The sequence below is a fragment of the Acinonyx jubatus genome, chromosome B1, assembly GCF_027475565.1.
Source record: "Acinonyx jubatus isolate Ajub_Pintada_27869175 chromosome B1, VMU_Ajub_asm_v1.0, whole genome shotgun sequence".
NCBI lineage: Eukaryota > Metazoa > Chordata > Mammalia > Carnivora > Felidae > Acinonyx > Acinonyx jubatus.
In genome coordinates this window covers 13,396,292-13,411,092 of record NC_069382.1, presented here as the reverse complement: position 1 = coordinate 13,411,092, position 14,801 = coordinate 13,396,292, and the positions used below count along the sequence as shown (strand labels likewise).

General features: G+C 39.5%; 1 protein-coding gene across 17 annotated transcripts in view; it reads right to left on the bottom strand.

Annotated features, from left to right (window-relative positions):
• TENM3 (teneurin transmembrane protein 3) overlaps window positions 1-14,801 on the bottom strand; it is a 1,268,347-nt gene that overhangs the window by 41,534 nt on the left and 1,212,012 nt on the right. For 9 of the 17 annotated variants that reach the window (XM_027077054.2, XM_027077057.2, XM_027077061.2 and 6 more), the window contains 4 exons: window positions 11,457-11,706; window positions 10,606-10,626; window positions 1,808-2,040; window positions 570-724 (listed from right to left, as the gene is read on the bottom strand). In XM_027077054.2, coding sequence (XP_026932855.1) covers window positions 570-724; window positions 1,808-2,040; window positions 10,606-10,626; window positions 11,457-11,706 — 659 coding nt within the window. The remainder of the gene's footprint in view (window positions 1-569; window positions 725-1,807; window positions 2,041-10,605; window positions 10,627-11,456; window positions 11,707-14,801) is intronic. The other 8 variants (XM_027077059.2, XM_027077064.2, XM_053216263.1 and 5 more) reach the window with 3 other exon arrangements.

Genomic DNA, 14,801 nt, shown 5'->3' with positions numbered 1-14,801 from the left:
GTGGGTTCTCTCTACTACTTAAAGAGCTCATGCAATCAGAAGATTAGAGATTTAAGCTGTTTTGTTCTTTTTGGGATATCTGCCTGCTGCTACTCTACTGGTATTTTATTACAAATGCTTTAGCATTTCTTAGTGCTAATTGTTTGTAATCTCACTGAATTCATCAAATGCAGAACTACGGAAGAAAAGAACTTTTTTTTTTTTTAAGTTTATTTATTTATTTTTGAGAGAGAGACAGTGTGAGCAGGGAAGGGGCAGAGAGGGAGAGAGAGAATCCCAAGCAGGCTCCACGCTATCAGCACGGAGCCTGAGGTGGGGCTCGAACTCACGAAACTGAGAGATCATGACCTGAGCAGAAACCAAGAGTTGGATGCTTAACTGACTGAACCACCCAGGCGCCCCCAAAATAACTTATTAGCTCCTGAGATACACTTCAATGGAACAGCTTTGTTACAACTAACACCACACCTGATATATCCAGTTTAATATGGGGCTGTCACAGTCTACTGACCTAATAAATCAAGACACTTAGAAGAAAAACACACAATACAGCTTGAGATTTTAACTACCTGGCTGATGTGCATGCTGGTGTCACAAGTTAAGGGTCTGGCTGAAGTCAGATCGTTAGAGCCCAGGAGAGTTGATATGATCCCGTTTTGATCAACTTTTCTGATCATGGTTCCATCAACAAAGTAGATTAATCCGTTCTTATCAATTGCCATTCCTTTTCCAAGAGAAGTTAAGTGTTACCAATTTTTCAAATGTGATGTATTTTTAGGCCCATCATTAAATTCAACGTTCAACCCCAGGGATAACATGGGTGATAGGCAGCAGGTAAGACTGCAGATTGTAATTACATTAGGAAAAACCCAACAGAGGCATTTCTGACACAAATCAACATAAAATGTAATAAATAACCCAAATCGGTAAGAATCCCCACTTAGTGTACGAATCATACAGGCTGTACCTGAGTTTTAACTGTAAAATTATAACATCTGTATACTGTTGTTGACTATCAATGATAGAAACAGGTCAGATTCTGTTACTCGGAACAGAGTAACTATATTCTAACAAAAACAGATCTAAGCCAAGGTTAGCGTTCTGTTGACCTTGTTACAATGAAATTTGCTATTATGAATAATTCAGCACAACAAATGCTTTTTTTCCAGTCCTCGTTCACATAATAGTTGCCAGCTATAATGGAAAAAAAAAAAAGTCTTAAACCAAAAAACACTGTAATGAAGGGGATAGTGCATGAGCAAGGAGTCAGTCCCAACTGGTTTAAAAGCTAGAAACCTTTGTCACACAGAATTTTAGCCCTTGTCACCTCTAGAAATTCCTCACAGCAAGCATTTTTTCCCATGGCATAGAAACAAAAGTTTAATAGCTCCAAACTGGGTGAGGACTAATACGGTTGCTTAGTGATGGTTTTTAAAGAGGCCCGGGACTCATTCATGACAAAGAAATTCCAGGACAATGAAAAGAATCTGGACACTTCCTTGAAGTTTAACAGGATGTGACCTGAATAATACGGGCTAGTTGTTTTATTCTTTGAAAAGGTGAAAAAATGGTATGATAAAAAAATGCCAAGAACCCAGTATTTGCTGTAAAATCAACTTAGGATTCTAGTAGTTTCACGCCAAATGGCTTTTAAAAACACTAGATGTGAAACAGCTTTCTAGAACACAGTGGAGGGTAAAATGTTAGACTCAGCATTAAACACAATCAGGCACTAACTGGGTTTTGTATCTTTTTTTTTTTTTTTTTTTTAATAAGAAGAAATCCTCAAATTGATAAATGCCAGTACCTTTGGGACTCATGAGTGTCGCCTCCACAGCCTTCCCTCCATCTCCACATCTGGCTTCATCAAATGGAAGGCACTGCTCCCCCGTCCCTGCAACCACTTCAGCATTTTTAGTCAAATCTTTTGTACCCGTCAGTGACTTTGGGCGATAAATTCTGCGGGTGTTAGTGTCAGAAACATACAAATTTCCTGTGACGGGATCAGTTGCAAGGTAGTATCTATGAGCTGGGTTGCTGCTGTAAAAAAAGGATCACACATAAACATCGCAAGGCAGTTACTCCTAATACATGGGGGTGAGGGGGGCTGGGGGGGTGCGTAATGAAAGGCAAAATAAAACAGATCATGGGAAACTGATTATAAACTGAAATCCATTATTAAAGACAGGAAAACGAACAGTATATTTAATAACGGCTTCAAAGAATGGCGGAAAGGATTGGAGGCAAGCTCTAAAAGGATTGCTTTCTTTCTTTGCTGGTGGCTGAGGATTTAATTTACTAAATTTATTAAAACAGCCATCTTGGAAAATAATTCCCTTTAGAAGGCAATATGCTCCTAGCCTAAAACAAAGAAGCAAGTTCTCCAAGTCCTTTTGGATCAATGAAAAGCCATTAATAAATTGCTCTTGAGTGATCGACGTAAAGTTTATTCCAGGGGAAGGGTGTCTCTATCAAACCCCGGTGAGGTGTAACATGCTACTCATGTCCCTTGCACCTCACCAGAGGGAATTCTCCTGTTTTGCTAAAAATCCAAATCACATGAACGCCTGCCCCTGACAAAATGCACCATCGGGTCTGTCTTCGTTGCTCTATCATAATCCAGGAGGGCGATCTGATGCAGTTACAGTGTTTGTCTTGAGCAACAGGGTTACGTACTAAAAGGAGGTCATGCACGTGTACAAGGCTGTCTCAGATGCCGGCCTCATGCAGTGAGCCAGAAGGGTAGTTCTGTCAAGTTTTACTTCAAAAGTTGTAAATTAAGCTGCCTGAAGACCGCTCTGCGAATTTGGGGAGACGTAGGCATTTGTTCACAAAACATACTGCCTCAATGTGACACGTAGAAGTAGCACAAATGTAAACTATCCTACGTCCCGTTACCTGTGACAAATGGGAAGACCGACATTACCAAGCAATGGACAAATTAGGACCCTTAGTTGGAATTAAAAAGTTCACTCATCTCCTTATGAACACTCAACATCACATTCTTAGGATTAATGGGATTTTGTACCATGCGCAAATATTGCCTTCTGGAAACAAACATTCCAGTGGTTCGACAAAGATGTTGACAGGCAAGAATCCACTGGATTCTACATTATCTTCACGACAAACTTAGCGTTTTACCCATTTATTCTCATGCTTTCTCTCTCTCTTTTCTTCTCTCCCGCCCACACTTTTATACTTGTTTCCATTTGTTTTACATGTGAATATCTAAAAGATGTAGTATAAATCTAACTATATGAAAATATTTGTTCTAAATAATGGTGTAGTGTTCTCACTACTTAATGCTCTTCCTTTGAAAGTGGTGAATATGTGTACTTCAGGGCTCCTGTGAGAGAGTCTACTGCTAAAATAGCAAGTTCTCGGTTTCACGAGTGTGTCTTACATCGGGTGCCCACGTGGGCACAGAGCTGGCCACACGTGGCGTCTGTAGAGACCCTCTGGAGCTCTGAAGCCTCTGGCTGTTAAGTGGATTCACACAGAAACACCGAGACTCGCGAAAGCTCGACCACCTCCAGGTTTCGGTCTCCTTTCTACCCTTCCGTATCTTTTGGTGACAAGAGACATATTTGAGCAAGAGGTCTTGAGTGTGTGATAAGTGTGAGAGGGTGACTAGTGAAACAAAGGATTCAGGGAGATACAAGTCACTTGAGACGAAGACGCTTCAGAACCACTGGGCTATGGACCCCTTCCCATGTGAAGTGTCATTGTATCGCTTTTCTAAGTCGATGCCTGAAATGTCAAATGCACAGACGTACTGCCTTCCTTAATGTGGTAGTTTATTACTCTGTAATGAAGTGAAAAGTTACGTATCAATATCATCTTCAGAGTAATTTTAAGAGATTCTTCCCCCCATGAACAGCCTGATATTGACGGAGCCGGTCTTTTAGGTATATGGTTGGTGACTGTAACGTAACGCAATCAAACTGGGTCTATTGTGAAATACCGTTGTGGAAAGACTTCTCTTTTCTTTCCTATCTCCTCAATTATATACTGATTAGAACTAGTCACATAGCCAATTATGAAAACACACACACACACAATACACACACACACACACACACACACACACACACACACACACATTTTCCTGTCCGTTGAGTACCTATGAGCATGACCTCTAGACCAGACTGCCTGGGTCTGGATCCTAGCTTCCTCACTCACTAAACCTCATGACTTTGAGCAAGTTATTTAACTCGTCTGTGCCTCCGATTCCTTATCTGGAAAGGTGATAATAATAATACATATTTCATAGGATGCTGAGAGGGTGACATGAGCTAATACAGATAAAATGCTTAGAACAGTGCCTAGTACGTAATACATATGCAACAAGCATTAGCTGTTCTTAATATCTGCTTCTGTCCTGCCTCCTCTTGGGTTGCAGTGTGTCTTTTGACTTGTAACTCTACACAGTATAGGAGTGCGATGATTATCGTTAGCTATCTAAAGTACGACTAGCTTTCTGGAAAGGTTAAGAAGAAAAACAATGGCTACGTTCAAATTTGTTTCTTTGGTCGTGCTGTTAGGCTAGAACATCCTAAACTATTCAAACAATGCAGACCCTTCTTTAAACATGCACTTTGAATTGTTTCCAGGGTAATGAGGATAAAGGTAAATGAATAATGCAATCCAATGTAAATTCAGTCGGAGTTAAGCATTCATATGAAACACCTTTATAAAGCTGCAAGGTCACTTTTAAGAACATAATATCAAGAAGCCTCTCTTCCTTTTTCATGTACAAAGGGTGGAAAGGTACCATATCCATGAGACCATGCCAGGGTCTTTTTGTCTCAGTGCTGAAGTACTAGAATCAATTGTTCCTCTGAATTTTCAAAGCGAGATGAGTTATGGGATCATTCAGTAATTTTTCAAGTGGAGGGTAATATGCAGAATTATTCATTTAAGTGACATCCTTTATCAGAAGCCTGGGATAGTGGGACTTAATCATGAAGTCCTTTTCACCCTCTTTACAGGTCTTTTCTAAAATACCTGCTGAAAAGGCTATTTGTGGAAAACTCCTTCAAGAGCAACTTCTAGGAGACAGTTTTAAAAATAAAGAATTTTAATTCATTTTTTCAATCCAAAGATGTATAAAAACAACCCAAATCTTGGATCATGATCTCCCTGTCCACTTAACCCACTTATAACTATAAACTGTCCAGACCTATATAAAATGGTTAGTGGAAGGATTCTCCCTTACCCCCTTTTATCTCCAATATTCCATGATTAAAAAGCATACTCCCTAAAAGAGGTACCTATTTATAGACACACACATATTTTTGCACAAAAGCCATTACGCTGTTCTATATCTTGCCTTTTTCATTTAATAGCGTACAAGGGAGAATTTTAATACTGAGCCATTTTAACTATATAAATCATGAGTTTACAATAAAGGAGAATAAAAACTTTAGGATCCTGATAAAGAATGATATAAAAAAATTACACAGAGTTTTGATGTGCCTCGTTCTGAGAATAAAACAACGGATTTTTGAGGTGGCCCCTTGAGCTACAGGTCATAAGTTTTCTTGGTGCAAAAATAATGGACATTAAAGTCCTACGCTTTGCCTTTATTGACATCAGCTTTATTCCAGTGGGACAGTAATAAGAGAATGTCCAAAGTGGTGCTTATATTTGGATTTCCTGTTCCACAGCATCTCCTTCTTTGAAGGCACAGAAATTTCTAAATCAAGCAACATATGTAGACGGTTTTTAAAAATGTCTGCCAAATGAAAGCTCTAATTTTGCACACAACTCCATTGTCCAGAATAACAAATGTGGAGGAGGAGTATGTGGCCCTGGAGAAGAGAGTTTACTTCTGGAAACATTCCCCACAGAATGGTAGGAAAAGAGACCTGGATAAGTTCTTTGCAGCGCAGCTTAGCATGGCAAATTAGAGCTGGTTCTGGGACCCCAGCCCCTTTCAAAGGAAGAGAGGGAGCAGGACCAAAGCACTAAAAGAAAAAGAAAAAGTGCGTTTGGAAACTTTCAGTCGACTGGAGGCAGAGAAGCTCTGAACAAGACATGGGATGGGTCTGGGGTTCAAGGACACCTGACATAAGCAGAGTTTTCTGACAGAATGAGTTAGTACTTGCGCTCCAAATTCCCGAAAAGCCAAAGCCCTGGAGAGGCTGGTGTGCGGGTGCAACTGGGTGGTGAGTTTTTAGGTCAGTAATACGTCTCATGTGGAAACGTAAGGCTACGATGACTGAGTGTGCTTGGCTGCTGGTAGCTGGAGTGCGGGATTTACAAAATGCATGGCTTGGGGCGCCGGGGTGGCTCAGTTGGTTAAGCGTCAGACTTCGGCTCGGGTCATGATCTCACAGTCTATGGGTTCGAGCCCTGTGTCGGGCTCTGTGCTGACAGCTCAGAGCCTGGAGCCTGCTTCACATTCTGTGTGTGTCTCTCTCTACCCCTCCCCCACTCATGCTCTCTGTCTCTGTCTCTCTGCCTCTCTGAAAAAATAAACTGACATTAAAAAACCCCCAAAATGCATGGTTTGAGGGAATCTCTGTTCACCAGGAGAGGTTTAATGGCCTTCTTGTACAACTGATCAAGGTTTTCATTTCAGAAAGTCTGAAAATAACATTACGATTTTCACTAAGAGCAGCAAAATCAAAGTTGAAACTTTTAGTATATTGCACCTTGATGACTCGCGCTGCATTGCCTAGATCACCACAATCCCTAAGCCGACCTCCCCATGGTCCCATCCCATGGACGCGCAGCCTGGATTTGCTTATTCATTTTGTCATAATGCAACTTCTTAGACTAGAGAAATATTTGCAAAGGACAAGCTATAGAACAGAGATCATTAGCACTTTAATCTTTTTATTGGAAATTGTGCCGTAGCCTTTAGGACACAGAAAAGCATAAATTATACTTATGTAGAACAATAAAATGCCTCTTTTCTGGCAACTAAGACTGTTTAGATGATTGCAAGCTGGGCTTTGGGATGTGGTATTTCTGCGCCTGTTTGATTTTTACATATTAAGTCAAGAAGTGCTGAATCAAGCTTTTATAATTTTGTATCTAAACGTTCATTGATTCAAGTTCACAGACCTGTGATTGGCACCTTCTTTGATCTTTTAATTGGTAATATAAAATTCACAAAGTTGATTTTTAGTCCTACATGTTTCATTACCTCTTGGCTGGTATTAGTTAACTAATTTAAGTCCCTTTATTTGGGAATTTTAAAGAATTAGAACAGGGATGAGCCAAAATTTACTACCTACAAAAGGAGTTTGTTATCAAACTAATACTATAAACAACACGGGGGGAAATGTTTAGTAGAGCCAAGAGAAGCTTAAATGTTAAGAATTTCAGAAGCTTCCATTTATGTAAAAAATTTAATATGTTGATTGAGTAGTATTTATATCTATTCATTCATTAAAGTCTAGCCAGAGACTTTTACTTGATATAATATCCTGGCAGTATTATTACATTTGGTATGATGGATTACTTTGAATTTTAAAATTAAAAAACCTATGTTTTTTTACATTGATTTTGTTATTCACTATTTTTATTAATTATTTCCTCCATCAGTCCAATTAATGAGCGTGGGAAACATAGTAAGAGGACCAGATGCGTGCATTTTTATGCATTAATCGTTAACTGACTACACTGTTCATTTTTGTGTCTTTAGACATAGTTTACAATTTCTTTCCCCTCCTATCATCTGTTCCTAAGCGCTTCATGACTGTTACGTTAGCCATGAAAGTGGGGATAAGGAGAAAGCCAGCAGGATCCTATCATCTAGGATGAGCAAGATGACATTAGTAGGCAAACAGAAGGAAGTATCTGATAAGAGTTTTAATTTTTTGAGCTGACTAGAGTAGCTTCAGTGAGTCAAAATATCTTGCTTTTGTGAAGCCAATTTTGATTAATTAATTATGAAACAAATGGAATCCTATTTTTGTCATTTCATCGGTGACTTGGGCTCAAAGGCCTTGGATATTTTCTACATCTTCTTCCTTACCACCCATATACAGTGTATTCATTCTCTGCCTTTCTTTATTTTATGGGTTGATTCCCTTCATTGCTAGCCATACTAATTTAGGTTCCTAGCATCTCATGGTTTTAGGCAACGGCTTTCTAACTGATCCTAAACACTGACATCAGATTCATCTTCCCCAAAGGCCATTGGAGTATGGCGCCATCTTGTTCAAGATCAGAAAATGGTTTCCCACTGTCTCTGTTGTCCTGTAGGACAGAAGAGTAACTCCCCAGAGCGCTCAAGGCCCTAAGCAATCTGACCCTAACCTGGCTTTCTACCTGTATCTCTCATTATTACCAGCATGGATCCCCTGCTCCACCCAGGTAAATCGGATTCTTCTCAGAACATGTCTTACTCATGCCTTTCATAAACCCCAGTAACATCATTTGTTCTAGATTACTTCTTCATGACTATCTTCCTTTCTTCCTGTTTTTCTGTTTAAACAGACTTCATTTTTAGATGTAGGTCAAATATCAACCTTCCAGAGAACTTTGCCTTACCATACCTGTATCTCCCCGTAATCTCTTCCTCAACAGAACTACCCTCACAGTACAAGCCACGGATATAATGAAGCATCAAAGAATGATACCGAGGATGTCACTTAGGCTGTTACATACATATCCTGTCTCCCTTACTAGACTGTGACCTCTGAGAGTATGGATTTTCTTATATTACTATTTGTCCAAGTGCCTAGTACACGGTGAGTGATCAGTCAACACCGACTTAGCAAGGATGAATATAGAACCCAGTGTCTTTTACATGCAGGGCCACAAGGGAAATGCAGAAGCTCAAATTTAGCCAGGATAACACACAGAGGAGAAAGGTGAAGGGGGATCATGAGAGAGGGATTACAGTGAGTATCACTGCCAAACACCATGAGTTAGTACGTAATGAGCTCATATTATAAAGTACCGTTAATAATGTAGCTCTCGCCTCTTTTCTTCCAGAGAAAGAGATTATAGCTCTACGTAATTTGTCAAATGACTGTGAAATAAATTTAGCTTTTTATATACCCAGGTACTTATCCCACAGAATCCCAGCCATTTGGACACATCAACACTAGCTCGGTGGTGCCGTGGAATGCACACTGTTCAGAGTGGTTCCAATCTCTGCTCCCCATCCCTCAGTTATGTTTCTTAGGGAAGAAGAGTAACCTCCTTGAGCCTCAATGGCCTCATCTGTAATCCTAAAGGACTACTGTGTGGATCTGCAATAAATACATAAAATATCTGGCCCTGTGTCTGGCATGGAATAGAGGCTGGTTTGTTAAAAAGTAGCCTCTTTGGTAGTTTTTTCTGTATCGCCTGCAGCATTTTCACATTTAGTTGGTGTCTTTCCTCTCTCCTCCAGTTACCAAGAAGCCAAGGCCAGCAAAATTTTGATATTCTGCCGTGGTTTGTAATAGCAGAGATATGCGGGTGCAGCAGTCCGAAGAAATGCAGTGTTAATCTGAGCTTGTGACCGGGCTATTAGCTGATAGCACGCGATCAAAAGGGGATCTTGGGAAAAGGTCGTGGGACCATGCCTGGTCATACTGAGATTCAACAGCTACTCATCTTCCAGCAGAACTTTGTTTTTTATTTCCTACTTGTCAGTCTCTACAACACAGTTTAAAGGGATTATGTTGATTTATTCATCTCAAGGATCTCACATGAACTATCACTTCTTTTGCCCCCTGGTACCATTTCATTAGATATTATATTGGCCAAACTAGATGCGGCACGTCCAACATGGCTTGCTTTTTTTTTTTTGGCGAGCTTTACTTCAAAATCTATTGTCCTTTTCCTTTTTTGTTGTCCTGGGGAGAGTTTTTCAGTCAACAGTGTCCATGCACAAGCTTTTACCTTCTCTAGCTAAGCGTACATATCAAATAGAATTTGAAAAACATCTGAGCTGATACTCTTCCTTAGCTTTGAAGAAAGTCTTTTCCTTCGTAAGAGTGTCAGTGAAAACATTACTTCTTAAAACTCAAATCTAGTAACTCTCTTAGCTGGGAAAATATAAACTACAACAGTGATGAATTTACCAGAAAGTTAACAAAGCGTAAGCGTTAGGGTTCTCCCGTATGGGTTCCTTCCAAGCCCAGCGAGGGCCCAGGCAACACATGATCTTACGTTTGTAAAACTCTGTCAAAGTAAACTATTTTGAGATTCTTTTTCTTAAACAGAATCCCCCAAATTGAATAAGCTTTGAGCCCAATAAACCGGGATCTGCCCTGATCATTGGTCAACCTAAACTTGCCTGAATGTCTACTGTGCTTTGAATTTTGTTCTGTTCCATAGGGCTTAGATTAAGTGAGCTGGTAACTGAAATTGAGAAGTATTTTTCTTACACAGAGATGTGCGTTGTGGTATTTTTTTGTGACAAATTTTATTAACCAATTTGAAAATAGCTTTTCAGATGATATTGCATAATATACTTTACAATATACTGCAGGATAATGGCTCATTTAAGTAGTTTTAATTCCTTCGATGTTCTGTGATACGGAGTTTCCTCTCTCATGATGAAATATTCTTAGAAAACAATGTCAGAGAGTCACATCAAAGTGCAAAAAGGACATTTGAAAATAGATAGCAACCTTTCAGCAAGATGCTTACCTATGTCTAAAATCTTTATTTCTTGGTGGAAGCAGATAAAAAAGGTGGGAAAAAAAAGCACAGTTAGAAAAAGTTTCTAAAAGATAATAATGAGTTGCATACTGAGATTTTAATCATTTGTATGGAAAATCCCCAACTTAAGCAGAAATAACACTGGAAATGAATTTTGTAGGCCAAGGCTTAGCAAATAATTTACAGAATGGGATGATTTTCATCATCACACTTAAATGAACAACGCAAAGCAACAATTTATTACTTTCACCCTTGGTATTATAGCTAATGGGTTAACCCAACTTGTGAACTTGCTTATTGGAAAGTTACAGCCTTAGTTCATTTACTATTATGTTCTGATACTGCAGGGAAATATTTTCTCTCTTAAATTTCAACAGGTGTGAAATAAAAGGCTAACGACCTATACCATGAGGTTATTCTAAAGGGATTTGAAAATCATAGTTCCATCCTATCAGAGCATATAAAATTCCCTGGAATCAGTGAGACATTTTATATCTTGGGTGACTTTATACTCTATGCTCTTTTATATGGCATAGTATGTATATACGTGCTTTTCCCAACTTTAACCAAGAATCTAACTTCTTTCTAAGGAGAATTTTAAACATGGGGAAGGTATACTTAAATAATACACTGGCACATCAGATTAAACACTTAAAAAAAAATAAAGGCATGCTTAGCTTTGGTTAAAATCCCAAATGCAGGGGGTGCCTGGCTGGTTTGGTCAGTAGAGCATGCGACTCTTGATCTCAGGGCTGTAAGTTTGAGCCCCACATTGGGTGTAGAGATTACTTAGAAATAAAATCTTAAAAAAAAAAAAACCCAATTAAGGAAAGACATACCTGAGTTCCAAAACGCTTGTTACGTTTCCAGAAGGGAATATTCGGCGAACGTAGTTGAAATCCCCTACATACAGACTGCCATCGATCCCACAAGCTAACGCAACTGGAGCCAATAGCTTATTGCCATCGGCTTGACCATTGCAGCTCGGGCATGAGATGCTGCGCCTGCGGCCGTTGCCCATGATGCTACTGACGACCGGAGGCTGTTGGGAGATAAACTGGTTCTCCCCATTTCCCTTGTACAGTATACCTAGAAGACATAAAATGCATTTTTCTTGGGATAAAAAGTACAAAGATGCAAAGTAACCACGCCCACTCTAGAGTTAACCGTACTTCAGTGCATTGTAGATACAGACTGGGAAAACTCTTCTTTAAAGTTCCAGAGGACAGAACAAAACAAGAACTCAGTCACTTCGTGTAAAATATTATGTGACAAAATACAAAGGCTATATACACAAATCGCGATCTGTTGCGAATTTAAGGAAGGGGCTGGTAAAAGAAACAAAGGATCAACTAGGAAAATGGACAGCCCGAACTGTCAACATCGGTGCTTCTCAAACGTCGTTGCACACTGGAACGGACTGGGGAGCTAACAAAAAATACTGATGCTCAGATCTCATCTCGAGAGACTCCGATTTAACTGGTCTGGGGGGCAGCCTTTTAAAAAACCCTCCAGACAATCCTAATGTGCAACCAAGTTTGGGAACAATGTTCTTCAGGGAATACCAAGTTTGCCTAACTGCCGAATGATGTTAAAAAAATTATATATTAATCCAATAAAAACTGTGTGCCACAAATATGAATTTCTTCCGAGTTGATCACTGATTTTGAAAGAGTTAAACATACTTTATAGACAATAAAGTTAGAAAGCATCTATTAGACCTCCTATATACTGCTACGCTACCAAAGAACATTCTTGGTTATTCTCTGATCTGACATGAGGATGCCCACACATTCAGTAATTCAAAATTCCAAACGTAACGAAACTATTACGGAGAGGCAATTTATTATTTAAAGAGAATTCTGCTTTAAGGCATGCAAGTGCCAACAATTTTAAGAAGACAAAACGCCAGTCTGCTCCATTATGGTCTTCAATGAAAATCTGAGACAAAATCCCGAATGAATATTAAACATTTTCATAGTTAGAAACTAGACTTGAGATTCTTATCTTATTCCTTTACCATTATTATATATAGATCAGATCAATGGTTTCATTTTGGTCTGATGTATACTGGACGGTCAGCTGTTATCACTCCATACATATTTCATGATGCTTCTCAGTGTGTTATTATCTGTATAAACCACCTGCTATTTTGACTTTGGAAGTTGTACATATTATATATTTATTGAACGTTCTCTATTTCAAAGTGGTTCTTCAAGCCAACGCTTATACTTTTTAGCAGATACACTGTTAAAAGAATCAATCCCCAGAAAGAACAAACAGGAAACACGAGAATGTGTTTTTTCCTCCCACTCTGGGATAATTTTAAAGTGGAGAAAGATCAGAATCATTATGTTCCTCTTAGAGCTCAGCACGCTTTTAGGTGGATTCTATGATTACTTTTTGAATGCTCTGCTATTTGAGTGATGTAATAATCACAGAACAGTTACATAGAGAAATCAGGAAAGATAAAACAGGTTTATTCAAATTTAAGAAAAATAATCTAAATAAGGCTGGATCATAATAACATATGAAAAGCCTTTTGCCTTAAATATTCAAAGAAGACATTAGTGATACCTAAGATCCTTCTTTCTGTGATTACGTTATTTGACAATTAGGGAACTACCATTTCCTGTACGAGCCACGTCTGTAATTTTCATCCAAAGAATCCCACCAGTCAGCCTACTTCTCTGCTGAGCCTGATTTATTCAGTCATTACTTTAAACGACTGGTCCTTCATGATTCTCCTCTATTATGACAGAACAAAAGCACGAACATTAGAATATTTACTTTCAAGTTCCAGGTCTGCACAAACACCTGTCACTGTCTCCATTTTTGCCTTCTCTTCTTCTTTAAAATGTGTTCAAAGCTCATCCACCTTGTCGTGATTACAAATCACTTTGTTTATTCAATGAGACACATGTCACTTTGAAAAGCCCCTACTTGTCAAACTGTTCTTGGATGAAATGTGAAATCACAATCGGTTTACCCTGGGAATTAGGTTAACACACATTTAAAAACAACATATGGTGTATACTTTATAGCAGTTTTTGGAGGACAGAATTTTGGGTAGCCCAGTTTTTACATCGGAACTGATATTTTAATAAAAGCGAACCATATATTATGCCGGTAGAGAAAGTGTGTGTGTGTATTTTTATTATATATACATATACAGAATATCTACAACTTTCTCAGCTCTACCTGAGTACTGTACTCAGTGTTGGATTACACTGTTATGGGAAGGCCTTTCCTGGAGCTCTTTGCTACTGGTTCACGATCTCTTAGTGAAATCCTGGGGCTAACTGGTGGCGAACCGTACCTTACATTCTCACGATAACTAAAACGTTTCTAGAGAGGCTCCCCCCATTTTGTTTATAAAGAAACTTCTGAAGGAATCCAGCAATCGGTCACACTCCGTGAAATACGATTTCCCCGACTTTAATCAAGAGCAGCCACGAGCACATTCGGCACAGCCTGAAATACCACTGGTCCAGACACCGCCGATGATTAGACGGAACATACGGAGCAGCCTTCTTGGTTGGGAGTCTCGCTTTCCCCACGCGTGTGCCGCACGTGGCACTCGCCGTCATCTCTGCTCCCCAAGAACCTTCCGGGGTGCTCACTGAGAGGCAAGCTGACGTCCAGGGCAAAGCTGGAATGGGGACAGAGCTCGGCACTGTGGGTGCTGAGTAGGAAAGCCGTGGAGGGTTTTCCCGGTGTGGTTTTCCTCTTACTATTGGTTTGCTTAGTACTATATTCTTCCAGAGGTAAGGCACCGGGTTCTCAAGCCCTGGCTTAGAAACTACTTTAGATTGAGTACATTCGGAAGCTGAAAATGCACCCGCGCCGGCTCCAACAACAATTTTTTTTTAAATAAAAAGAACAAGTATCAAAGTAACGTTAATCTGAAAAAGTGACCATTAATCACAAACACGTAGTTGTATTACATGCTCCGTTCAAAGTTCTGAACCTTCCAAAAACCTCTGCAAAGTCAAAGCTCGATGATTTTTCCAAGACTGTGGCATCTCCTTCTCTGGCTATTTGCAAAGGGAGAGTTGAGAGTTATTAGAATGACGTGGTTTAGGACAGGTGGCTACAGTAAGTTGCATGAAGGCTCCGCTTTTCTAGAAAAGCGCCCATAAATTATCTGAGATAGTAGCTGGCGTGTGGGCAAAATGTTAGAC